The following is a 27,863-nucleotide window of genomic DNA, read 5'->3' as shown; positions in this document are numbered from 1 at the left end:
GACCTTGCGGGCCACGAATGAGGACCACGGCGACCCAACCACCTTCCTACAAACCTGTTGCTTAGTTCTTCCACAACAACACGCGCAGAATGGGCTGGGTGACCATCGTGCTGCATCCACATATGGACTCTCGTGTGTAGACACATATGTTCAAGGAGACCGCCCAAACTGTCCACTATAAACGAACGCTATAACTCACCTGTCAGTGTACCTGGGAAGTAGTGTGGACCGATGATTTCATGGCCAATGATTCCACACCATACATTATTAGACAACCTACGTTGACGGTCGACAGGTTGTACCCACCGAAGATTGTCTGGGGCCCAGTAGTGCACGTTATGCGATTCACTGTACCATAATTTGTGAACGTGGACTCATCAGAGAACATAATACCTTGTAAAGACTCCAGCGTGAATTCACGCATGGCCCATTCACAGAATGTGACTCTCGCACGGAAATCGCTCCCATGCAGCTGCTGGGTCGGTGACAGGCGGTAAGGGTGAAACCTGCGGCCGTGCACTATACGCCACACGGATGTGAGACTGACACCAGCGACTGCAGCAACGGCTCGTTAAGCTGACAGGGGGATCGTGGTGTAGCTACTGCAGCTAAAACAAACACCTCCGTCTCCTCACTTCTTGCAGATCTTCGTCTGTTACTGCGGCGCATTACCAAGCTGCCTGTTTCCCGAAGTCGTTGTTCGGCACGTTAGAACGTAATGGATGCCGGAGCTCCTCGCCTAGGATATCTCAAGGCGCACGCCATGGCTGCTTCAGTGGCATCGTGTCGGCACTCGCCGGGCATCAGCAACATGTCAACGTACTCGCTGTTCGCGTATGCCATCTTCATCCGAAGTCAGTAACTGTGGTGTATTGAGCCCCGTTTGTTTGTGTGGCTCGAAGTGTCGGGTATACGGCCGTGTGCGGCGACAGTCGGCAGTCTAACAGCGCATCGAGGAAGCTTCTCGCTCCGTGACGCCGGCGACGTTACAACTCGGCCGCACCGCATGGAGAAGGCGCACTGCGTTATCCGCGGCGTGTGTGGCATCTGCCCCTGAAACTTTGAAGGGTTGTAGCTCCCAAACCAAAAGTGACAGGAATGTAATTTAAATTGATGTATGCACAGCTGGTGTCAGTGATTCCAGTGCATGATAGAAACAACCATTTTTCCATTTAAAAAATGGAAATCTTTTTGCTGTAACTCCTTGGATAATAACACAATAAACTATGCTCGTAGCTCCGCGGACAGTGTAATCAAAGTCACAAACACTTAAGTCCGGGGAGTACGGTGGATGGTACAGTACATTCCAGCCCCATCGACCGACAGAGCAGCCACAGCTTGCTCAGTATGCTCCGTACAAACTGATGGGTGGGTTGCGCAGAAAGTGTCGCCGCTTCTTTCGCAAAACTGGTCGCAGGTGATGGTCCAAAAACGAACAGTAATACTGAGCACTGACGGTGTGCCGTGGAGGAACGTAATGTGTTATGATAACACCGTCACAGTCGTACACGAGAATCACCATAACTTTCACCATACTGGGGCTCTGACGCACTTTCGACTTTCGCGGTGACACATAATAACGCCATTCGTTGGATTGGAGTTTCAGTTTTGGCTTCGTGGCATTCGCTTCAGAACTGTTCCAGAAATTCGACAGGCAGTAGACCGCTCCAGTCGTACCATCAACTGAACAGGCTCTGCTAACGGTGTACTACGCCTTCCACATCGCTAGCAACGGGTTCTCCACAACGCTGGTGACTACTTTGAAGGACAGTTCAAATGTTCAAATGTGTGTGAAACCTTATGGGGCTTAACTGCTAAGGTCATCAGTCCCTAAGCTTACACACTACTTAACCTAAATAATCCTAAGGACAAACACACACACCCATGCCCAAGGGAGGACTCGAACATAAACAAAATTGTTATAGTGGCCGTTAGTTTTATTTTGAATATATCCGGATGAGGAATGATACCCATACATCATGCTTAAGTGAGCCACCCCAAGAAATTTTCATTTAAGAATACATTATGCATCGTGAGACATTGTTCCTCTTACATTTGCATGTATGCTGAAGATTAGATGGGTAGATCACATAACTAATGAGGAGGTATTGAATAGGATTGGGGAGAAGAGGAGTTTGTGGCACAACTTGACTAGAAGAAGGGATCGGTTCGTAGAGCATATTCTGAGGCATCAAGGGATCACAAATTTAGTATTGGTGGGCAGTGTGGAGAGTAAAAATCGTAGAGGGAGACCAAGAGATGAATACACTAAGCAGATTCAGAAGGATGTAGGTTGCAGTAAGTACTGGGAGATGAAGAAGCTTGCACAGGATAGAGTAGCATGGAGGGCTGCATCAGACAGTCTCAGGACTGAAGACCACAACAATAACATTTGCATGATCTTATGGGGAGTTTCCTTTCTGTCTAGGTCATCAGAAATCGGACTTACGGGTATGCTAGACAGCTCAAATGACATCTCACGAAACGCCTGTATTCTTTGGCTGAGGCTGTTCGTGTAAAAGGGCTGAAAGTCATAAAGTGGACGAATAGGCCTTACTCATTGTGGCAATAAGGAGGACCCTGTAGGGCGGCGTTTTATGAAGTTTCAAAGTCCTTATTTTTTCGGAGTGATTCATCGTCGTCAAGGAAGTTGTTTTTCCAGTACTACAAGGCTGAAAAGTATTCGAAGCGCTCTCCTGTGGAGAGGCGTGGAGTTCTGCCTAGGTACTTGACTGTTTTTCGTGGGGAGTGTCGGTGTTAGTTATCGTGGCCTCGGCCTCGTAGCAAAGCGTGGAGCCATTATCTAACTACAGGTGAAGCATTTGACTGGGTTCAGTTGAAGCCAGTTTATTCCATTCATTCCCGTGTAAATTTGAGAGCGGTGTTCTTGTCTGAGTTTTTCCCTCATTGACGCTGGAGTGTATTTCTGTTTCGCTGCGGAGAGATTCTAATCTGGAGTCGCTAGGGGCCAGGTGCAGGTGGTCCACGAACTTCACTGAAGCTCCAAAGAAACTGGTGTATTAAAATAGAGAGATATGTAAACAGGTAGAATACGGCGCTGCCGTCGGCAACACATATAACAACAAGTGTCTGGCGCAGTTGTTAGATTGGTTACTGCTGCTCAATGGTAGGTTATCAAGATTTAATTAAGTGTGAACGCGGTGTTATAGTCGGCGCACGGGCGACAGGACACAGTATCTCCGAGGTAGCAATGAAGTGGGAACTTTCCCCTACAAACATTTCACGAGTGTACTGTCAATATCAGGAAACCAGTAAAACATAAAATCTCCTACATCGCTGCGGCCGGAAAAACATCCTGCAAGAACGGTACCAACGACGACTGAAGAGAATCGTTCAACGTGCCAGAAGTGCAGCCCTCCCACAAATTGTTGCAGATTTCAATGCTGAGCCATTAACAAGTGTCAGCGTGCGAACCATTCAACGAAACATCATCGATATGGGCTTTCGGATTCGAAGGCCCACTCGTGTAGTCTCGATGACTCCATGACACAAAGGTTTACTCCTCGCCTGGGCCCGTCAACACCGACACTGGACTGTTGAGGACTAGAAACATGTTGCCAGGTCGGGCAAGTCTCGTTTCAAATTGTTTGGAGTGGATGGACGTGTAGGGGTATGGAGAGAAGCTCATCGGCCCACGGAGCCTGCATGTCAGCAGGAGACTGTTCAGGCTGGCGGAAGCTCTGTAATGTAGAAATGTGGGACCAAACCGCTGAGGTCATCGGTCCCTAGACTTACGTACTACTTAAATTAATTTATGCTAAGAACAACACACACACACACACACACACACACACACATGCCAGAGGGAGGACTCGAACGTCCGGCGGTAAGGGCCCCGCGATCCGTGACATGGCTCCTTAATCCGCGCGGTCACTCCACGCGGCGGTCTGTAGTGGTGTGGGGCGTGTGCAGTTGCAGTGATATGGGTCCGCTCATACGTCTAGATACGACTCTGACAAGTGATACGTACGTAAGCATCCTGCCTGATCACCTGCATCTATTCATGTCTATTGTGCATTCTGACTTGGGCAATTCCATGAGGACAATGCGGCACCCCTCACGTCCAGAATTGCTACAGAGTGGCTCTCGGAACACTCATCTGAGTTTAAACACTTCCGCTGGCCAGCAGAGTCCCGAGACATAAACATCATTGAGCATGTATGGGATGATTAAAACGTGGTGTTGAGAAGAGATCTCCACCCCTCGTACTCTTACAGATTTGTGGACAACCCTGCAGGGTTGATGGTGTAAGTCGCTCCAGCTCTACTTCAGACATTAGTCGAGTCCGTGCCACGTCGTGTTGCGTGGGACCTAAACGAGATTAGGCTGGCATACCAGTTTCTCTGGCTCTTCGTTGTATAAGCGGTGTACTTATTGTGGTACAGTGGTCGACAAAAATGGTTCAAATGGTTCTGAGCACTATGGGACTTAACTGCTGAGGTCATCAGTCCCCTAGAACTTAGAACTACTTAAACCTATCTAACCTAAGGACATCACACACATCCATGCCCGAGGCAGGATTCTAACCTGCGACCGTAGCGGTCGCGCGGTTCCAGACTGTAGCGCCTAGAACCGCTCTGCCACCTCGGCCGGCACAGTGGTCGACCTCAGAATGTTATCTTCCTGGAAGTAGGTAGGTAGCACAACGCTTTTAGTTATTGACTTTGGAGTGGAGATCAATTGTAAATCTACCTCACAGGTCAAAGAGAACTTACTTAGAGTCATCGGGTAGTGGGGTCGTGAAGAGAATTAAATCCGCCGAACAGCGCGTCTTCCGCCTCGTTTGTGCCGCCGCAAACGGTGGCAGTCAGCGGCATTCTGAATGAAGCCCCCCGTGCGGGCGGGAGAAGCGGTCCGGTCCCGCACACAGGGAACGACCATCTGAAGATGGCGGCCAGTCGGAAAGCCGAAATGTTGTGTCAGGTTTCAGGACCCGACTGCAGACCAGGCGAACACCGCCAACTACCACGACAGGCAACGCTCACGCTGTTACCTCGTTCTGTCGTGTAAAGCCGATGCCGTAACTGGCCGCATTTGTCGGTGAACTTGGGCTTTCCTTAGGCACTCGTTGCCGGTCTCGGACGACACTGCTCTTGTAACAGGAGGAGCTCCATATCAGACGCTCACCTTCTTAGCGTGACGGGGGAGGAGGCAGGAGGAAACATCAGGGGGCCTCCAGAGCTGTGGACGAACCGCTCGCTCGAGCAGAGTGGGTCGCCCGCCTCGGCTTCCAGCTCCAGCTCCAGCTCCAGGGCCGCGGTGCGGCGCTGCAGCGCGTCTCGCCGTCAGGCTGGCGCAACGTGAGGGCCCCCCGGCCGCTGCCGGTCTCAGAGAGCTCCTCCAGCGTGCAGACGGGGTCGACGGCTCACGAGTTCCACCACCATCTCTACAGCCTGGTGCATTTCATTAAAACGAGTCATTAAAGAGCTTTCGTAGAGTTCCGTAGCTCAGTCGGTAAAAGTGGAACCCTTGTGGCATCATTCTGTCTGACCGACTATTATAAACCATTTTCATCAGGAACGAATAGACTTGTCACGTCGTAATTTATGACGCGTACTGACGTCTACAGCCCCTTGGCGGAGTAAAAAATTGAAGTTTTCAAGCAAGTGCAGATACCGCCATTGACGCCCATTTTTTGACACTCGCAAACTCACACACTGAAACCTGTACGGTATTTCCCGTTGGCCTAGAATCACGAAATTTAGCAAGAACCGAAGTTTCACAGTACAAGTAAAGGAAATTGTTAAATTGTAACTACATCATACAAAAATATCGTTTTGCCTTTAGAACGTACACTGCAGTCATCATTTGTCGAAAGCATAACAAAAATATTACTGCAGGGAAACATAAAATGTTAAGTTGTAGTCATGTTCTAGATAGTAAACGAAAATATTTTATTAAATCCTCACTCTACACATATATAAACTTAAGTCCCTTGCTCGATTCCTTCTGTATCTCTGATCTAGTCTCAGGAACTACTGCAGACGCTTTGGTATATGCTTGGAATTCCCAGGACCGCTAAGATACCGGCACAAATCGCCGTCATTCTCGACTCCCTCTACGGATGAACTATCTACATATTTAAATGGACTTTACGCTGGACCCTCGGTGCGTCAGCCCTACTTGCACTTGACCTGTTTCCTTTTTTTTTCTTTAGCCCTTCGCTTGGCTTCCTTCAAATGCAAATGCCGCAAAACTTCATTAATCCCCACTACATCTAACTTCAATCTATCCATTTGTCTTTTTAAATGTTCTGATCTACCCACACGATTAAGAGATCTAACATTCCGTGCTCCGATCCTCCAGAATATTACACCCGAGAGGGCGCTGTCAACATTTAACTATACGGAAGATCTGCATCTCCTCGGGAAAAATTACAGTTGTAGTTTCCGCATGCTTTCAGCCTTTCGCAGTACTAGCACAGCAAGGCCGTTTTCGTTGATGTTACAAGATCAGATCAATCAGTCATCCAGACTGTTGGCACTAAACTATTGAAAATGCTGCTGCCCCCTTTCAGGATCCACATGTTTTTCTGGCTTCTCAACAGGTACCGCTCCATTGTGGTTGCACCTACGGTATGGCTATCTGTATCGCTCAGGCATTTTATACATCAAAACAAGAAGATGAATATGTCACTGATATACTTCAGTGATAGAGAGCAGATTTACCTACCAAAATGTACAGTATGTAATGCAAAGGGATGACACTCAAGTCGACAGTATTAACACACCAAACCCAAAGCCTGCATGTCAATGAGCAAAAGGTGAAAAAAGCTGCTGGAGATAATGTTTTAGTTTGAGGGCAGACACAAGTTGCACCATCACGTCCCGGATACAATGGAACGCTTCTAAAAAGGGGGTTCTTGACCTGCAGCGAGAGAGACAACGAACGCGCCAGGCGATACAGCGAGGATAGCACGTAGGGGGCCGGTGGTGCTTGTGACAGGAAAGTTCTTTATAAAACCGCGTTGGGGAATTTCCAGGTGGACACAAACAGACCAGCGACGCAGTTGATCATGTGAAATGCTTGTGGTGCACTCGTGATGTACGCGTCCAACTTTTAGGTGTCAGGACCGAGCACAAAATGTTTGATTGGCTGAAAAGAGTAGAAAGGGGTGATATTTCGATGCAATTTAAAGGTAGGCGCTTTGCGATTGGAGAGGTAGTTTCCAAAAGATGAAAGGAATGCTACCATTGGTCTGAAAAAGCCATGATGTGAAGCAAGAAAGGACACAGGTGGAGGACAGTTTGCTACGAGATACACAACGCCGAAAACTTGGAGAACTCTCCTCTGAACCAGCGTCAGGTGTAGAACAGGGTGCTCCCGCTCTGCACGAGCCTGCAGCTCGTGGTCGTGCGGTAGCGTTCTCGCTTCCCGCGCCCGGGTTGCCGGGTTCGATTCCCGGCGGGGTCAGGGATTTCCTCTGCCTCGTGATGACTGGGTGTTGTGTGCTGTCCTTAGGTTAGTTAGGTTTAAGTAGTTCTAAGTTCTAGGGGACTCATGACCATAGATGTTAAGTTTCATAGTGCTCAGAGCCATTTCAACGCTCTGTACGACGTCAAAAGAGGAATCTTGTGTGAACACTGCGTTCACTTTGGCTGACATTCAGTTATAAATTAGCTGAATAGTCGTTGAGCTTCGATAGTGGAGGAACAAAGCAGCCACATAGTTAACTGTTCTTGCAAGAACTGAGAGGTCACTGAAGTATACATGCTGCACCACCTATGTGCGTGTATATCGCCATATTTTCCAGACTAGGGATGGGTGCGTGTTTTCTCGCCTAACGAGAAACATAGAACAGTTTCAGCTGATAAAATCAGTATAGGTTTTGATTAGATTTCTATAGGATTCTCAGAGGGCGAGAGCAGCCATGCAGCTGACAGCACATCGCAGCTAGAAGATAATTTCCGCTCGCAGATGCGTAAACTTGTTGGTTTACCAGCTTGCATGCGCTGTGAACTTGAGCAACCTTGGGTAATCTTTTGCTCATCTTGTTACAACAACTAACCATCCTCTATAGACTTGATTGTCATCCCAAATAGCACCGAACTTATAACTGGAATTGGACGATTTGTTGTAATATTGGCCAACTTCACCGTGTAGTAGTAAGAATAATTTTGTAGAAAACCTTCTATTTAAATTTCAAATTGTTGTGTTCAGGGTTATTTCTACTAAACGTTGCGTAATGCGTTATATTGACAACTGTCCTGTAAGTGTCATGTCACAATCGATGTAAATTCGTGTACTTCTTTGACAATAATTCTGAAATTAAAGTAACTGTGTACAGCTAAACACTGACGTGCTCTGTCATAGAATAAGGGTGCCCAGTCATCTGTTGTACAGACGCTAACGCACTCACAGGCTGTTTTTGCTGATGTCTGACGAGTGTGAAAAGGAGTGGAGTGTCACAACTTGTGTCATCAGTTAAATCCACTATCTCTTCTGTTATCCAAGGATTTATACTGGCAGTTGTTTTTTTACCTATTTGATTGTCAGTTGCGTTCATTATTTCATTTCTCAGATATACCCGTTAATTTGTATTGTATCCCCGTCCCCCATTGCAATTAAAAAGTTGTTGGCTAACATTCTATTTAAATCTTTCAATAACTTCAAGCTATTTAGTTTTCCAGTTGCGATATCCTCAATTTCCCAATTCTCTGCTTTTCTTTTCAATTTTAATTGACAAACAAATTATGGTAAGAGCACATATTTCCCCTGGAAATTTTTGCTCAGCGAAATCCGGTCTCGAAACCTTTGTGTTACCATTACGTACACTATTTAAAACCTCCCTGTGTCGTGAAGTTTCCTCCACGTATACAAAGTTCTCTCATCTCTTTCTGTGCCCTTGCCCCACATCGGCGCCAGGTTGGCACATTTATTCAGCGGACTTGCCGTGTTGATTTAAACGGTGGCCCATCCCCTCCCATACCCCCTCGCCCCCGCCCCCTGGCAGACCGCGTGTACCGGAACTTTCTGCGGGTAGTGTTATCCGTGTGAAAGTGAGTGGGGGTTTACTAAATGTTTGGGAATCGTGTAAGTGAGGCGGTGCTTCGGTGCCAGCCCAGTATTCACCTAGTTCGATGTGTGAAACTACCTAAAAAACACATTCTGGTTGCCTGGGCCGTCACACCGGTCCTCGACATTAAAGCGCCAGCTGCTTTCGATCCGGGGTCGGCGCATCTGCCCATACCACAAGCGGCTCTTTAATGTGCACGCTACTTCTTTTCCAAGGGTAAATACATGGTAATATATATTTCAGAAGTTAAACAGAAAGTACATATTATGTCAGTACTCAAGTTCCAATTTCAAACCTGGAATGGTATGTATGTTTGTGTGTGCATTCCTATGGGACCAGACTGCTGAGGTCATCGGTCCCTAGACTTACACACCACTTAAACTAACCTATGCTAAGAACAAAACACACACACACACACACACACACACACACATGCCCGAGGGAGGACTCGAACCTCCGGTGAGAGGGGCGGCTCAGTCGGTGACACGGCTGGATGGCGTCTGTAAGTCTGCAGTACGAGAACGTACAGACTTGATAAAAGACTGCGTGGTCTGTCAGAGTCACACACAGCATGGTTCTGCTTGAGCTCATATTTGGATTCTTGGATTCCACCAAACGTTGTTACGACGGATAATAGAAGTAGTTCCGTGAAAATCTTTGATACGTGAGGTGGTCTTGAGTCGGCGACTTACGAGGGCAAGGCATATGCGCCTGAATGCCACTCCATACACTCTGTCACGTTAAGGTCTGCAAGAAATAATCTTGCCAGCCTCTCACCACGATCACGAGACCGGAATGCACTAAACAACGCGCTTTACAATTTATCGCTTTTTTGTTTATCTTACACAATGGTGCACTACCCTCAAACGTTGCCAGAAAATGGTCACTGAAAGCTGTACAAGGCAGCGCCAGCGGCTCTGTAATCGCTGCACGTCGCATTGCCAGCGTAATGCTCACAGCACTCCACACAGGACACATCCTGCCCAGGCGGGTTCGTATGCAACGTTCTTTCAGTATTGATAAACCCAGGAAGATAAGAACAACTTAAAAGTGGAAGGAACACACGGAAAATGTTGTTGGAAAGGCTAATCGAGGCTTGCATTTTATTGGCATGACACTTAGAAAATGTTAACAGATCTAATAGAGACACTGCCCACACTACGCTTGTCATTCCTCTTTTAGAATACTGCTGCGTGGTGTGGGATCCTTACCGGATAGGATTAGGGAGTACATCGAGAATGTTCAACTCAGGGCAGCACGTTTTGTCTAATCGCGAAATAAGAGGGAGAGTGTGCCTGAAATGATACAGGATTTCGGGTGAACATCATTTAAACAAAGACGTTATTCGTGTGAGGCAGAATCTTCTCACGAAATTTCAATTATCAGCTCTCTAATCCGAATGCGACAATATTTTGTTGACTCCGACTTACATAGGGAGAAACGACCGTCATAATAAATTAAGGGAAATTTGGGTATTTGTGGTAGGAACTATGGGACCAAACTGCTGAGGTCATCGGTCCCTAGGCTTACACACTACTTAACCTAACCTAAACTAACTTATGCTGAGGAGAACACACACACACAGGGCGTCGGGAAGACTCGAAACCCCGACGGAGGCAGGCGGGCGAACCGTGACAAAGCGCCCTTACACCGCACGCCTACCCCGTGCGGCTGAAATAAGGGAAATCAGAGCTCGCACGGAAAGATATTTCTTCGTTTCTTTCCGCGCGCTGTACATGATTGGGACAATAGATGTTCAAATGTGAGTGAAATCTTATGGGACTTAACTGCTAAGGTCATCAGTCCCTAAGCCTACACACTACTTTATCTAAATTATCCTAAGGACAAACACACACACACCCATGCCCGAGGGAGGACTCGAACCTCCGCCGGGAGCAGCCGCACAGTCCGTGACTGCAGCCCCTTAGACCGCTCTGCTAATCCCGCGCGGCGGCACAATAGAGAATTATTGTGAAGGTGGTTGGACGAACCCTTTGCCAGGTACTAAAATGTGATTTGCAGTGTGTGCAATTTGATGTGGATGTGTCGATGGCTGATTTACGATGCGTGCAAGATTCTAGCGGGCAGCCGCCTCTTTCATTGCTTTCTCCCAGTCCTGTAAACAGTTTGCGAGATACGACTTGGGCGCCACAGGTGGGGCTACTGCGCAGTCGCTTCCTGCCGGTTATCTTCTTCCTCATTGTCGTCGTCGTCGTTGTTGTTTCTGTTGTTGTTGTTGTCGTTGTTGTTGTTGTGACGTGAGGCGCTCGGTGTGCGGACAGGTGTCGGCGACGGACGTGGACGAGGGCGGCAACGGCGTGGTGCGCTACGCGATCGTGGCGGGCGACGAGAACCGCGACTTCAGCATCGCCGAGGACACGGGCGTGGTGCGCGTCGCCAACAACCTCAACTTCGAGCGCGCGCCGCGCTACGTGCTGCGCGTGCGCGCCACCGACAGCGGCCGGCCGGCGCGCCACGACGCCGCCACCGTCGCCGTCGCCGTGCGCGACATCAATGACAACCCGCCCGTCTTCCTCGACTCGCCGTACCTCGCCTACGTCATGGAGAACGTGGTGAGTGGCAGTACCGGCGGAGGTGCGTCTGTGTCGGAAGGAAAGCGACCGATACGGTGCACGTCTTAGGGTGGCGTGAAGCCTTCATTTGGGACGGGATGGTTGGGTTGGGTAGGTTCCGGGGCCAATTCGTCGTCTGGGAAGGGAAGGCTATTGAAATTACGCTCGGGAGGGACTAGAAAGGGTTGCGGATGGAGGGCAACTAGACGCGAGGACAGATCGAGATGCAGTAAACTACACGTTGTTTGGCCTCAATATCTGGCTGACGGTCCGTTGAAAGGAGTCTATCGGGGCACATTTGTATGTGCCACCCGAATATGATTTTATAAACGATGTATGTCTTTCATAGGCTTTATACGGCTGAGTTTGTAAGACCGCAGACACTTCCGGTCTGAGATTATTGTAGTGTTGGAATAAGAGAGCGCTTGGCGTTCAGTCGTAGGTAGCTGTCGGTGAACGAAAGACGAATGGAGAGTAAAACGTTCTTTGAAATAGAAAACTTTTGGATACTTGGTAAAATATTCTCCTCAGATAGAATACTCTGAATGATGGCTAGTGCATACAAATATTTATATTGTCTTAGCTGTAAAGCAGCAACGGTGGAACACCATATATTCTGCTCTCTCATAAAAGATATGTAAATGCTATCTACAGACTCTGCACTGTGCAATGGTGGCCACAGTACTTGAAATGCTCACGAAATTCTTTTTGCTGATAAACGAAAACATTCGTGAGAAATCCAACTTGTTTCAAAAACGTACGACCTGGACAGGGAGGCGGTAGTGATTGTGGTGAATTACTAACACTGAGGTTTTTTTAGCAAAATTATATTGTGGGTTAACTTTGTCTTTTCAAAAACATCTGACAACTGAAGTTACATTACTCACAATTCATTCGCAAACAATCAGATTTAAACAGAAAATATTATTTAACCTCACTAATCCAACATAAATGCAGATCATCGAATTAGATATAGGTCTGTTAAGAAATCTTAGAAACATTACAAAAATGAAATATATCAGTAGCTTTTTATCAAAACGGTTTACGTTCATTCTGGGATCACTCGAGAATTAAAAATTGCCAGCCAACTCGTGTATACTAGCGCGCTGCCAAAAATAGAAATCTTAATTATTTAACATCTTTACTTCGCTTGCACGAGGATTTCTGCTTCTATGTCCAACAATACTGACATACCTAAATTAATGTAACACTCGGTGGCTTCACACAGCACACCACAAGAAACTGCCTATTCCTTCGTCTGTCGCTCACCGACCGCTTCCTACAACTGCACGCCGAGCGCTCTCTTACTTCGACACTACAATAATCTCAGACCGAAAGCAGTATCTCTCGGGTGTGCGGTCTTACAGAGTCAACGACGTAAGGCCTATCAGAGACGTAGGTCGTGTAGGGTGGCGCGTGCAAATGTGCCGCAGTAGAGTGGAGACGACGTGGCTGCGGCAGCTGGGCCCGCGTGCTGACGCGGCGCCGCGTGTGCCGGCAGGTGCCGCCGGCGGGCGGCGGCTACGTGCTGACGGTGCGCGCCCACGACGCCGACTCGCCGCCGCACAACGCGCAGGTGCGCTACTTCCTCAAGGAGGGCGACGCCGGCGTCTTCCGCGTGAACGCCACGTCGGGCGAGGTGCGCGTGCTTCGGCCGCTGGACCGCGAGGCGCGCGCCACCTACCTGCTCACGCTCGTCGCCATGGACACCGGTACGTAGCAGGCCCGCCGGCCGCCAATACTCCGCGGCGAGGACCGCTGGTGCTAAGCTCGCGCGTTGCTAGAATTTCGCTAATCCAGTGCTTTCGCCAGATGTGCGGGAGACACACCGCCAGAAATGCGTGCTCGAGCGTAACTGTAGAGGCCAGCCGGAACAGCGGGTTGCGCGCTTCTATTTGACCGCGAACACCACCTGTGCAGCGCAAATGTCGCTCGTCACCAGAAGAGTGTTCTGTGTAATTGTCAGGGCATTATGTCGGTGCTAAGCAAATTCAAATGTGGACAGATTTGTACTGCTCCTATAGTGGCTGCTTCCGCAATCGATGTAGCCCAAGTGTTGTGGCTATGCCCTCTCGTAATGTCTGCGGTTCCTGGCTGGGTGGAATGATAGGTGGGTGGATGGTTCTCTCTCAGTACGACACAAAATGCACACCTAGTTAGAATACACTTTATGACAGGAACCAATCGAGTACGGTACTTAACTTCAATGGTGTCCAATCCGAAATTCTGTCTTTAATGGCAATCAAATAACATGTACTACTTCTTGAATATTGTCCGTGTCTAATTACAGGATGTATACAGGGTGAGTCGAGAGGAAAGGTACATGCTTTGATGGGAGATACTACTGGTGATTGTGAACAAAAAACTTGTAATAAACAGATGTCTCCGGCTAAACCAATCAAAACAGCTAGGAACATGAAAGGTGCAGGTGACGGTAAATTAAGATACTGTTGTGTTATGGTTTCTTTAATTTTGTACGTTTCCTCACAGAAGATGTTCAAACAGTCCACCGCCAACTTCAATGCAAAAGTGCTTTCGTCAAGTAGAAAACGTCACAAGAAAAACGATTAAGACGTAAAAATATAACATGTTTGTCAACCGGATAAAATATTCCATGGAAACAGAATGGCAGCCGCGAGGTCGCTTAGTGTCAACACCTGCACCAACACAGCCGCCACCGTCACACCAAACGGCTAACAGGCAGAGGCAGACACATGGTGGACACGAAAATAGGTTCGCGCCAACTGGCAACAAGTAATCGAATTACAGACAAGAGCAAATAAGGCATTACAAAGACAATTTTAAACATTATAGGTAACAAACAGGAACCAGTGTATCAAAGTTACAACGTAACGTAACAGTCATTTTTACAAAAGAAAAAAAAGTTCAAAGAATGTACACAGAAGACATGAAAATGAAAGGGAAAACGATGTTTAAGAGGCTACATTGAGGAGGGTATCGCCATTCACACCATTTTTAATTAGCGGCTCTACACCTTGAAAAAAGTTTTTGTTGCGTACTTGCAACTGCTCGTTAAGAATGAGACCGTCCTTCAGAGATAGATCTTTAAAAATTTCTAGCTCTTCTAAGATATTAAGCCTAAAACCTTTTTTCCCCGAGCGCAAGATCTCGGCGTCTTTTACATCTTTAGGATTATGCCCTATGATCAACATATGGTCAGCGAAAGTTGAATTGTGAGTATTGGTGCCTTTTTTGCCTAGAAGGTCTTCCTTGAATCTTATAGAAATAGCTCGGCCTGTTTGCCCCATGTAATGGGCGGGATATTTGTCGCAAATAATTTTATAAACATGATAATTTTGCAAAGGGGAAAGCGTTGGTTTCAAGTTATGTATGACGTTACTTTTTAAAGAATTGCTAGTGGAGAAGGCTGCTCTGCAGTTATATTTATTTTGAAGCAGACACTGTATCCTTAAAAAACTGGTCCCAGAAACGGTACAAAGGAAATTTTTTTTCTTTTGATTAGGTTCATTATTAGAAAGACCTAGGGTGGTCATTCTCTTATTGGTTTAACTACCAAAAATATTATCTACTACGGAAGGGTCATTACTGACAGCAACAGTTTCAATCAGATTGATTTCAGAATTGGCGGTGGAGGTGGCCGAATGAAAAAAGGCCTTCTTATGAGAATGCTGGTGTACTGAAGTGACAGGTATAATTTAATCAGAATTTGTTTCTTTACGTAAGATATTGAAGTTAATTTTGTCGTTTACTATTGTAAGAGTGAGATCTAGAAAGTTTAACTGCCTGAACTCATTTTCACGTTCACAAGTGAAAGAAATATTTTCGTGGAACTCGTAAAACATACTGAAAAGTCGATCAATACCGTCGTTAGGTCCTTTGTAAATGGTCAAGATGTCGTCGACGTATCACTTTTCAGTACAAACGGAGAAACCCGTTACGTCTCTCACCTACACTTCGTGTAATGGTCAGAAGGATGAACCCAGAGAAATTCGTGAGCCGTTCCAAAGAGCACCGACGCCAGTTTTTCCCGCGTCATCTCACTCCCGAAGAGTGAGAACAAACTCCGTACAGCACAACGCGTTGAGCAGTAAACACGTGTACGTGAAGTGCAAACAATAAGAAGGAAGCTGGCGATTATCCTCGTTCATTTCCTGATCTGACGTGACGTGTTTTCCGTTATCCCGAATTAGTACACAGAAATGTTGTCTCATCACGAGCGGGAAATCCGTAACTGCGGAAAGGACTTTCCTAGTGTTCTATCAGAGGTACTGGTGATACAAAGAGTAATATAAGAAAAATGATGTGCAACATACAGAATGTATAATTGATAGTGGAATCTGACACGGGTGAAAGCAGAAATGTTGAAGTAAACGCGACACCCCAAGCGAGCCGTTTGTGAAATGGTTATGGCTGTCAGTTCTGACTCCAGTACAGATACTGTCCCAGTGAGTACAAACGTATGTGAATTGCAAACTTTTCGATCAAGTCCCCGTCTACTTCGGCTCAAATTTCACCCACGCCCCACGTCAACAAGAACTACAGTACTGCTTCAGACAAATTTTGGAACATAAATGAGAGTTCAGATGGAGATGTATATTGCGTGCTTATAGTTATGCATATGTCAGTAAGTAGAATATCCTGACTGGGTAAGCTATGTACAAGAAGTAAAAACAATAAAGGAGAGGTGTTCTGCATGTATTCCTATGTAGTTAGATTCTGACTTGCGTAGGGAAGTAACTCGACATTCAGATATCACTAAAACTGCAAATAATGGCACCTGTACGCTCTACTAATAGTTTAGAAATGGAAGATGTAATAATTATAGAAAAAAAACCTTAATCAATAAGACAAATTTAATGTAGTTTTTATGATGTACAGTATCAAAACATTTTAATTAACCTCGACCTACAGACAACACAGTATCAAATGATGGATCATTAGATGATCACTAATAAGTGTTCTGCAAGTCTCGCGTGTGCGGACCATGGGAAAGGCGGGTGGGCAAAGGAAATGTAAATGCACTCCTCTCCCAATAGAATAAGCTCTAAGCTCGTATCATTAGCTAATACTAGGAACAACTGCAGAGATCCTCGTATTATGACTACGCAACAGTTAATCATACATTAAAGGAAGTCGAAACCACACATTAGGCGTTTGTATGAACAGTACATGTGGGAAACCCGTCAAGGTTTGCGAAATTAATTTACAGTCTATTTTTGACCTAAGAATCTGATGTTTACTGGGGCTGTTGGAATTTAGCTAACGACAGGTTCTCCTATCAGAGTGAGCAAAGCCTAACGAAACCTGACACGCGACTTGCGGCGTCATACTTATCAACAAGTAGTCGGGTTCCCGCGAGAACTCATCATTGCTGCCCGTCAGGACCCAAATTCTTCAAAGTCCAGCCGCGGTAACCCGAATGCCGATTCACAACACAGTCTCGCACCAAATCATCCCTGCCACTTAGTTTCTGGGTTCCACATCGGCTCTGCCTAAGAAAGGCGTACGTTCGTTCGCTGGCCAATGGCATAGCAAGAACAATTGGTGTACCAATTGGATGAGTGAGATTTTGTAGTTTCATCTTCGCTCCACGTTAATCTTTAGTGGGATAGAGAGAAGCAGAAATCCTGACCTCCACTCCTAGGAAACTCGAATGGAAAATTACCATGTAAGACGAGATAGAGAAAGACGATCAAGTCTGAAAGAGGCAGCGTTTGTTTGTGGCTCCTAAAGTCTGGCGCCACCTTGGGAGAGGACTTCAGTCTTCTCTTAGGAAATATCTGGCGTCAGAACTACAAAGAAAGTCTCTCCTTCGATTATTTGAGTCGAGGCGTGTCAGAGTGCCTATGCCTTATGCCACGCCCTCTTCTAGTGCCACCGCCGACACCATAAGCACGCTCCCATTGTTATGACCGGACGGGCTCTCAACTGCAGTCTGGAGCCTCGCCAAAGAGTGGCCGAACGACTTCTTTCTTCCTCTTCGGTTTTGGAGCACGCACACCGCACACCGCACACAACACGCAGCCAGTGACTATTGTTCCGCGAACCGACCCCAGCGTGTCCAGTGGGGTGGGGTTTCGTCTCCCCTTTCCGAGGAACTCGCTTCAGCGACGGCCTATCTCAGAGCTGAGGCTGAACGACAACTTTTGCGGAATTTATAAACTGTAAATCGAATAATAAAACTAACAAAAACTGCTCCTACTCTGTCTAAGCAAGGAAACGAAGCTACATCGGGAATCATAGCATAGAAAAAGGAGAACTCGTTGCATTGATCTTCTGCAACCGCTTCTTCTAATTATAATAGTGATTCCCAGTTAGAGAGGGTGGTAATTAAACAAATCGCGTAAACAGAGATTACCGTGAACGCAACGACGCAACTGGCAACTTGTTTGGACCGTTTCGACGTTACAAGCTACTGGGCGACCGTGGCCGCTGCACGTGTCGCCCTTGTACTTGGAGCCAGTGCTGCGCTCGACCAGGCAGCGAGTTACGAATCCTTTCAGACAATTCACCCACGTCAGAGAGAGCGCGGTACACTTCGCCATCGACGTCAGAGAGAAGTTGCCGGAGGACTGAGAGGTGACGCTGTTTAGGGGGCCGGGGTACAGCTCGTGCCTGGCGTGTTCACCTCTGACCCTACAGGCACCTCACACTTCTCGTGCTCGTGCCCCATTTTGTGTGTACCACGTCCTCCACCCGAGAGCAAAAGGCCCAATAAAATGGGAACTAAATCCAAAAGCCTACATCTGAAAGACGTTGCTACTAACAGGGAAAATACTTCAAACTGGAGTCACGGCAGCTCTTAACGAAGTAAAATCAATCATCTCGCAAACGGGGAATTCGAAGAACCGTGTTTATTAGAACGCTTTTGCTTCTGTTACCATGGACTTTCACCTGTGTCGTCCTTTCCTGTTAATTATCGTATAGATTGTATACGAAAATCAACGAAGAAGTGTATCTCGCTAGAGGGAATGTGTCGAGTTATATCTTTACACTGCCTTGAGTGTAAGCCGTCGGCGCATTTTCCTCACCTCACAGTTTTCCACTCTAGTGAGAGGAAAAAAGTATGCTCCTGTTTAAGACAGTGTGCTCAGGAAAAGTGTCAGTCCTGGGGTACAAACGTCACTGGGAGCATATTCCCAGTAAGCAGTGTCAACCCCAAGATGCCGTCACGAGTCCAGCAAGAAGTGTTGAAGTGTTAGTCCTGTTTCATTCTTATGACTGGGACAGTATGCCCAGCAACTAGGATAGGCTGAGGTAGCCTCGTGAACGAGATAACCTGTTCAGCAAGTAGCATCAGTGTTGACGTATCCTCGTATGTGAGGCAACCATACAGAGAGCGGCGTCTGCCCTGAGGTGTCCTCATGAGCGTGACAATGTACCCAGCAAGTAGAGTAACCCAACGTGTTCTCGTTTGTGAAACAATGTGTCTAGCTAGTACCGCCATTCCTAAGATACTTTCATGTGTGAGACAAAGCATCTCCTGAAGTAGCCTCACGAGTATAGCAGTGCGCACAGCATTTAGCGTCAACCCTATAGTAGCCTCACGAAGGAGACTATGTATCCAGCAAACACCTGTAGTATCAGCCCTAAGATACCACCACGTTTGACACTACGCCACAGCAAGGAGCACGAGTTCTGAGGTACCTTCGTGCGTGGAACATCACGCCTAGCATCAACCCTGTGCTACTGTTGAGAGTGAGCCAATGTTGTAGAGTCTTGTACCGCAAGGAAGCAAAGGAGATGATATTGTTGTGGGTGGCACATGTGCATTAATATGATTCTTTATTTAAAGGAACTGGAAGCATTACTTAACTTCAATTGAGTCCATGTTTTGTGGCACATGTTCATCAGTAATAGCCCTCTTGCAGACTAATGTAATGAGTAATCTTGCTATTAAAAACTTTAGTTTCTCACTGCTAATAAGTACAACAATTCTGCTTGAGGTAAACTAGTCCCACTACAGTCACTAACCTGGTCGCTGTGTACTGTCGTGGCCTGTGTTGAACTAAACCGGCTCTGCGAGTGAGCTGACACACACCAAACTGGATGGCTGAGTGCGCCACGTCAGCGGCGGCTGTCGAGGTGGCGTTGTGGCGGCACGTTTCTAGTGGGCGAGCCTCTGGCACGCTTCATCCGGCACCAACTAATCGACCTTCGCGCGTCATCTTTGCCGACCGATGTGCTGGCAGCAGCTTATGCCGGCACAAATATGTTCAAAAAGCAGTGTCAATCCTGAGGTACCCTCGTGACTGGCGCAACGTGCCAAGCAAATAGCGCCAACCCCAAGAGAGTGAGGCAGTATTTCCAGCAATTTGTGTCAATCCTGAAGTACCCTAGCGGGTACACTTCAGTGTAAAAGTTGTATTTAACGTCAGTATACTTCTTATAAGGGAGCTCTATTAAAAAACGCTATTGCGATGGCAATGGCAATGGCAATGGCAATAAAAGACAGTCTTGTTTCCATCAAAATAGGTGGAGTCATTTTGTATTTGTTTTATGTGAAAAATTGGTATAATTTGAAAGCATTCCTAGTGTCCAAATTATAAATTTTCATGCGTGAGGGCTTCAGATGAGGGCTTTACATTCTTTTCAGAGGATTCAGTTATCAAGATAGAACGGCATCTGTTCAGCCATTCTTTTATGATCGACTCCAATACATTTCACATCTATCTCTCCCCCAGAATCTCGTTATTCTGTGACATCCAACGACAGTAAAAAAAAAAAAAAAAAAAAAAAAACCAGCAGCACTACCACCGATTAAGATGACCAAACTGCGGAGGTCAGAGCTCTATACAGTGATACATCTGACAGACGTATTAACTTATCTCTCATCTCCTACACACGTCTACCATGCATAAAATCGCAAAAAATTCCACTATTTTGCTGCAAAAACTATCGATCACTGCTTATTATTCTGAAACTTTCATCAGAATGAAGAAAAAGTGAGAATTTAATATCCGAAGGAAAAAAATCTATGTTAAGCGATTTCTTTCTGTTTACATGGTTTGAGAGCGTCCCTGGCGTGCCAATCATTAACTGCATTCCGCAATTCTAATATTTGGAAATCATATGGCTTTGACATTATATCGTTTTTAGGCGCAGAATCTTGTAGCCTTAGGACTGCATGTGTTTATGCTTAAGATCATTTCTCTCTCGCTGGTACCTTCTTGGCACTGATTCCAGACACTGGAATAATAATCTAGAATTGACAGCATAATTGATTTACATGTAATGTTTCAAATTCCATCCGTCTCGAGATCCGTTAAGCATAAACCATGTGTCTCTTCTTAATCGTCTGTTGTGTTAACACAACACTCTCATGTCTACTATACAACGATAGGGGATGCCACCCTCCTTGACATGTATGCATCTGGAGAAATCTTGTGCACTTGGAAGCATGCTGTAAGAAAGATTGGTGCAGAAAAGTCTTCGCTGAATAGCAGTTACGGACACAATTCACTCTGTTCCTTCATAAGATGTGGTCAGTTGCATATTAAATCGGCGAACCGTGTTGCAGGGAGATCTTTCAATCCCCGACTTTGCCCTTTGTATGTGAGAATACTTCGTGACTCCCATCCACATAGGATACGATGGCCAGTCATAATCATAAATTCCACACTATGATCGATGTGCTAGAAATACGTAGATTACTTAACTGCGTTTGTATAGGACGCTGTCTGGTATACTTTGTTGTTTAACAATGACACAGAAATTGGGAAAATTCTGCTATGTCATTGGCTGATTTTGAAATTATGGAACAAATGGTGAAATTGGTAAAATTGATCGTGCAGTCAACTATGGTGTATATTACAGTACATTGTGCCGTATCGACAGTGTCTTTTCCATCCCATCCGTCCGCTGGTACACTGTTGATTACTGGATAACGATTGAATGACACCACTTGTTTGAGATGGAGGGAGCCTTGGGGGAACTCAGGACATAAGCTACTTGTCACTGCGGAACATGGGATTAAACGTACATGTGATCACCTTCAGACAATTACTCGGAGATATTTCTCAATGCTGCAGATTCGTCCTATTTCCATATGCTGCATTGGCCTCCACATTTTTTTCACCATTGATACAACAGTACCTCTTTTTATTTCTACTACACCTTGCATGTTGTGAATAGCACCTTCCAGGTACGGTCAACACGAGAACAGTTATCATATACATGACTGCAAAATGAGGAGACAATGCTCTTGATCTCTCGAAACAGAACACCGAGACATCTGCTACCCGTCACTGTGGAATACCCTCATGTTGCAAGCTCTTCCAGTTTCCAATTATTGCGATGTCTTCTACATTTTTATCAATGAGAAACGTCGACTAGGTGTTATATTTCTACCATCCTGTGTGTTGTGGGAGCAGCATAATTTACACAATGCAATGTCCAGGTTTCTGTGGGAGCCAACGGATCAAAATCTGTTAATGTCGGTTTAGCATCTGACACATACTTTGAAGTCATGATAGAAAAACAAAATGTATGATGGTGTAGAAAGCTGTAGTCATACCCTGTCTGGATGTGTTACAGCTGAAAAAACATTGTATCAAACTGCTTATGAAAGAATAACACAGGAACCCCCCCTCTTGTGGTTGATAGTCTGTGGGATGTGGTCTTCCTGTGGGATATGGTATTCCTCCAGTACAGGCAACGACACTATTCACAGGTCTGTACTAGCGACTTTGGTCACCAGCTACAATGGACTAATGTGTGTATATGTGATATGGTTGATGTCAACCCACAGACAGTAATTGTTTCACACTATATTGAACATGCAGTTATATCTCATAGGGTGACGTTTGGAGTATACAGTGCTTGATTTACAGCTCATTGTGGAACCTAGATATGATAGTGCTCTTCCTGACATTAAGGAGACTGTGTGAAACAGGCTGTTCCGTGATGACCAAATACCTTACAAAACTACAATGCGATAAGCTGCTGCTACTGCGAATTATCGTCTGCTGGATGTGGGTTTCTTCTTTAAGTACTGGTGGCAGAAACTTTATACACATGTTGGTAGAGGCGAGTTATGGAGCAAAAATATCACATATCAGCACGTACATGGTATTTGTTTTCAATGTATTGGAGGGATCTTTTAGGAGGTTCTACTACAAGACATGCTCTTGCAATTTGTTTTTTATGTTTCATAAATGCCAGCATGATGTACCAGTGCTCGGGTAAAACAGGACCTGCAGCAGTGTACAAAACGACTATGTCCTCTTGAATTATAGCTTGTTGTTACCGAATGTAAAATGATTGTTTTTTTCCGACATGTGAACAAATGGCTTGAAAGGCTATATTCTGAAATTTTATTTCACGTGTCTGAAATGTTTGTAATACACTCCCGCATGACAATTTATTCACAGATATGATTTCAACGCCAGGGACACTATCAAACCATGTAATTTTGTCCATCACACTGAAAGAAATCGCTGGACATAGATTTTTTCTTTGCAGTTTAAATTCTAGCTTTTTGTTTACTCAGCTGTAAGTCTCAAAATAATAAGTTTTCGCTCCAAAATATTGGGGTTGACGAAAGCAGATGCTACTCAGCTCCTTCGACATACTGCGTTACTTTTAAGTACCACTGTGGTTTCAGGAGACAACTGCACGAAAACTATGAGGTATCTAGAAAAATGGTATCAAGATTTAAGTGAGCGTGAACGTCGTGTTATGGTCGGCGCGGCGCGGCGCACCAGCGATGGGACGCAGCATCTCCGAGGTGGCGATGGAGTGGGGATTTTCCCGTACGACCATTTCACGAGTGCACCGTGAATATCATGAATTCGGCAAAACTTCAAATCTCCGACATCGCCGTGGCCGGAAAAAGATCCTGCAAGAACAGCACCAACGACAACTGGAGAGAATCGTCCAGCTTGACAGAAGTGTAAGTGTTCCACAAATTGCTACAGATTTCAATGGTGGACTCTCAACAAGTGACAGCGTGCGAACCATTCAACAAACATCATCGATATGGGCTTTCGGAACCGAAGGCCCACTCGTGTTCCCTTGATGACTGCACGACACAAAGCTTTACGCCTCACCTCGGAACGTCAACACCGATATTGGACTGTTGAAGAGTGGAATAATGTTGCCTGGTCGGACGAGTCTCGTTTCAAATTGTATCGAGCGGATGGACGCATACGGGTATAGAGACAACCTTACGAATCCGTGGATCCTGCATGTCAGCAGGGGGCTGTTCAAGCTGGTGCAGGCTCTGTAATGATGTGGTGTGTGTGCAGTTGGGGTGACATGGGACCCGATAAGTGTAGACACGATTCTGACAGGTGACACGTACGTAAACATCCTGTCTGATCGCCTGCATCCATTCCTGTCCATTGTGCATTCCGACGGACTTGGGCAATTCCAGCAGGATAATGCGACGCTCTACACGTCCAGAGTGGCTACAGGAACACTCTTCTGAGTTAAAACATTTCCACTGGCCACCGAACTTCCCAGACACGAACGCTATTCAGCATATCTCGTAGTCATCTTCCGGAGATACCTGCGGAACTCGCTGTCCGCACCGTGTCCAGCCCGAGCGAGTCGGTCACCGAATGCAGTGCCGCCAGACTTCCGGCTATGGTAAATCCGCTTCACGTCCGGCAGTGGCGATCACAAAATAGTGACCACTGTGACTGGCACTGCAGCGTAACAGGAGTCGAGGCACAACTAGGCTGTGAGCAGCAGATAATTGCTGCTGAGCGGCGGAGCAGATGCCGCCAACTCCTGGACGAATCGCCTCCACCTCGTTCTAATCACACGAGCCACGCTGTGGGCACGGGAGAGGCGTCATCCTTTCGCTCTTCTCAGGCAAGTCCTTCAGCACACTCGCATTGGCCACCTTCGTTTATAGACGGCCGAGTCACAGCTTCCAATTCCTTTCAGTTACCTTGCTGTGTGGCTCCCGTAAGTTATCTCATTCTCTCACATGCTGCACCCTCGAAATGCCGCAATGTTCCACAAAAAGTCTGCTCCAATGCGAGGAAGCTCTCTTAATCCAGCCGACACACTTGTTCAGCGTACGCACTGCAGTTGCGCATTAAGTTATTACAAGTGGCCGGTACAGTGCGTCAGCGGCGAGCCAAACCACTGTCAGACGGGGTTGCGGGGGCGGAGACGAGAGGAGGCGTGCGGGAGGGTAAACGAGTCTAGCCACCTTATTCTGTTCTTTCAGCTTCAGCACTTTGCTTGCAGGGAACCAGGAACTTGTTAAAGCCTTTAGTTACTATTCTGAAAACTGTTGACAGGATCGTTCATAAACGCTTTAATAAACCTTATCCTGTCCTTCGTGCTTCCGCGAAACCAAAAGTCACACACGAAGGCAAAAGTTACCTAAACAATGTTTTTAATCGAATGTGACATCATGTTACGTATTAATATGATTTGTAAAGATCCAACCTGTCACAAGCAATGGATTCAGTATGAAGCAGTAGCACATCAGACAACAATGGCCACGTCACACAGGAGTGTGAGCTAGCTAACGTTGGCTGCACCCAAAAGCAAATGACTGCCGGCCGGCCGACTTGTACCGATCTGTACTGATTCAGGTCCAGGGAGCTGGCAGGCCGACTTGCGGTCGGCACACTGTAGGTGACGCTCTTGAGGTGTGCCGTTACTGCCGATTTCAGAGTTGTCGTTTGGTGCCGGCCGCTGTGGCCGGCATGGATGTGTGTGATGTCCTTAGGTTAGTTTGGTTTAAGTAGATCTAAGTCTAGGGGACTGTTGACCTCAGATGTTAAGTCGCGTAGTGCTCAGAGACATTTGAACATTTATTTCGTTTGGTATTGCTAAGAAAGTGGCCGAGCAGTTTGTGTGATGATGATGATGTTTGGTTTGGTAGGCGCTCAATCACGCGGTCATCGGCGCCTGTACAAAGTCCCAACTTTTATACAGTCCAATCTAGCCACTATCACGAATGATGATGATGATGATGAAATGATGAGGATAAAACGAACAACCAGTCCCCGTGATCCAGAGGCAGCAACGCTGGCCACTAGGCCGCAGTTTGTTTGCTATGAGCGTTCAAAGAGCGAGTGTTATGAGAAAAGGTAGACTTCACGGGAAGGTTTCCGGAGGACGATTTCCATAAACGCCTATCTCAGAAACAACGCTTAGAATAGCTTCGCTCAACTCGCGGCAGTCACCTTCAGAAAGGGCTGGTTTGCAGACTGGATTTCAGAATTCCGTGTGGTCGTTTTTATGTCAGCAATGGATTTCGCGAAGGTCGACCAAAATCGGCTGTTGCTCCAGAGAAATGCTGATGCTGTGTACAGTGCGGTTGAAGAGAGAGTAGACCATATTATAGTACTCTATATGTTGAACGAAAGTTTGTCTGTGGAAAAAATATATTCCCTGTAGATTCCTTATAACTTGACCGAAGTTCGAAAACGGGGTTGCATCTTTTGAAGTAAGGAGAGACGCTCAAATAACTCAGTGGAGCAAACGTAATATCCGTTTACATGACAGTAGGAGACGAAACACTGGTCTACTCGCACCAGCTGGAATCTCAGCAGCAACCAGCTGGCGGGCTGTTCCAAGATGAACCAAAACCAACAGCAGTGGTTCGTTCGCGATCATTGCTGTAGAGGCTCTAGGAGCAGCTAATGCCGAATTTACATAGCCTCGAGAAACTGTTGGATCCTTCCAAAATTGTCTTCTGGTCTCGACGCCTACACCAGACCAGAAACTCGCCTCAAGGATTGGCTCGAGAGCATGCCCAAGGGTATAACATTTAAATGCGAAAATTGTAAAAACACTACAATGATCTGTAGCAAAAAATGTTTTTATTTCATTTTTAATTGTTTTTCTAGAAAAAGGCGACACTTGTAGCAACACTGAACTCGCGGTTGTTTTTGGTATATCGTCTGCATTTCAGAGAAAATTCGTGAGTTGAGAACGTATTTGTGACTCTGGACTGTAGTACGTGCTACTGGGAAAATATTGTCGTAGATTAAAACGGACCGGGCCGACTGAAACAGTAGTACGTGAGGTAAACGGCCACTACAGCTCCACTCCTACGGGGACCAGCTGTAGCTGTAGCTGTAGTAGCCGTACCTCTTCTCTCAGCACCCAGACTTGACGGGAGTTCTCCTGGCTGCCTTGCACGACTGTCACTACTGGAAGGAAGGACACAGCGGAGATGTGGCTCAGCCACAGCCAGGGGGAATGCAGCCTGCACTCACTCCGTCTGGAAACGCGCCGACGGGTCTCATACATTCTTCACTTCTGCCGCTAAAATTCGCTTTTCGACACGGTAATCATCAGTCCCTCCGTACTTCGTAGCCTTCCCGCAGCTTTCGCATGGTCGCTGCAGTAAGTGGCCATCATCGAAGATAAGACTCTTCAACTTTTTATCTCCTGTTCCGCATAGGCCTACCCCATCTTCAGAGCTCTCAAGTGCTTCTTCTAAGTAGACTTTAAGCGAAGCTGACGTCACAGAACCCCTTTTCGTACACCGCGTAGGCCGACAGCCTATATTGTGGCACAGGTCTTCCGCAGATGTAAGTTACAAATCCGGCCTTCAGTTGACGGCCGACAGCAGTAGCACTTGCGTTGAGGTGTACGTTTTTCAATGAGGTTCCGTAAATATGTCCCACTAGCCAGGAAATCCGTTCAGCTGTTCTGTTACGTGCACATCATTGTTTCAGTATTCGGGAATATAACCGCGCCTCGGATCACGTCACGTCAGGTTAATTGGTCAGTAATCACTGAACCACTGTGTTGTCCGCTGCCCTGCCACGGACAGGTCAGTTTACTGCTCCATTACGTGCCTCGTGAGGTGTAGCTCAAGTTTAGCATTAGTTGTACTCACAGGTAAAAGTTACGGTATGGCGATATGCACACATACAGATGACGGTAGTATCGCACGTACACGTGGTACAGAAGGGCGGCGCATTGGCGGAGCTGTCATTCGCACTCAGAGGTGCTTCGTGTGGGGAGGTACCCGACGCGGTTATGGCCGCGCGACCGGAATTGACAGACTTTGAACGCGGAATTTTAGTTGGAGCTAGGCGCACGGAAGAGTCCGTATCGGAAATGGTTAGGGAATTCCATATTCCGAGGTCCACAGTGTCGAGAATGTGCCGAGACTGCCAGATTCCAGGCGTCACTTCTCATCGCGGACAACGCAGTGGCCGCAGGCCTTCAGCTGGCGGCCTAGAGTAACGCTTCCGTTAGAAGAGTGCGGCGAAATTTGGCGTCAGTGAGCTGTGGCAGCAGACGCGAGTGCCTCTGCCAACAGCAGGAACTCGCCTGCAGCGCGT

At 46.7% G+C, this 27,863-nt stretch overlaps 2 protein-coding genes across 2 annotated transcripts in view; both read left to right on the top strand.

The window, feature by feature from the left end:
• Positions 1-11,299, top strand: part of LOC124620348 (cadherin-related tumor suppressor-like) — a 202,423-nt gene extending 191,124 nt beyond the window's left edge. Inside the window, exons 9-10 of the mRNA XM_047147022.1 lie at positions 5,157-5,417; positions 11,192-11,299. Coding sequence (XP_047002978.1) covers positions 5,157-5,417; positions 11,192-11,299 — 369 coding nt within the window. The remainder of the gene's footprint in view (positions 1-5,156; positions 5,418-11,191) is intronic.
• Positions 11,300-11,512: 213 nt separating this feature from the next.
• The window catches only part of LOC124619827 (cadherin-related tumor suppressor), a 300,923-nt gene continuing 284,572 nt past the window's right edge, over positions 11,513-27,863 (top strand). The window contains exons 1-2 of the mRNA XM_047146436.1: positions 11,513-11,610; positions 13,112-13,322. Of these exons, the coding sequence (XP_047002392.1) occupies positions 11,599-11,610; positions 13,112-13,322 (223 nt within the window). The 5' untranslated portion in view covers positions 11,513-11,598. The remainder of the gene's footprint in view (positions 11,611-13,111; positions 13,323-27,863) is intronic.

Source organism: Schistocerca americana, chromosome 6 (genome assembly GCF_021461395.2).
Source record: "Schistocerca americana isolate TAMUIC-IGC-003095 chromosome 6, iqSchAmer2.1, whole genome shotgun sequence".
Taxonomy (NCBI): Eukaryota; Metazoa; Arthropoda; class Insecta; order Orthoptera; family Acrididae; genus Schistocerca; species Schistocerca americana.
Note: the sequence above shows the minus strand (reverse complement) of the source record. Positions and strands in the feature narration are given on the sequence as shown.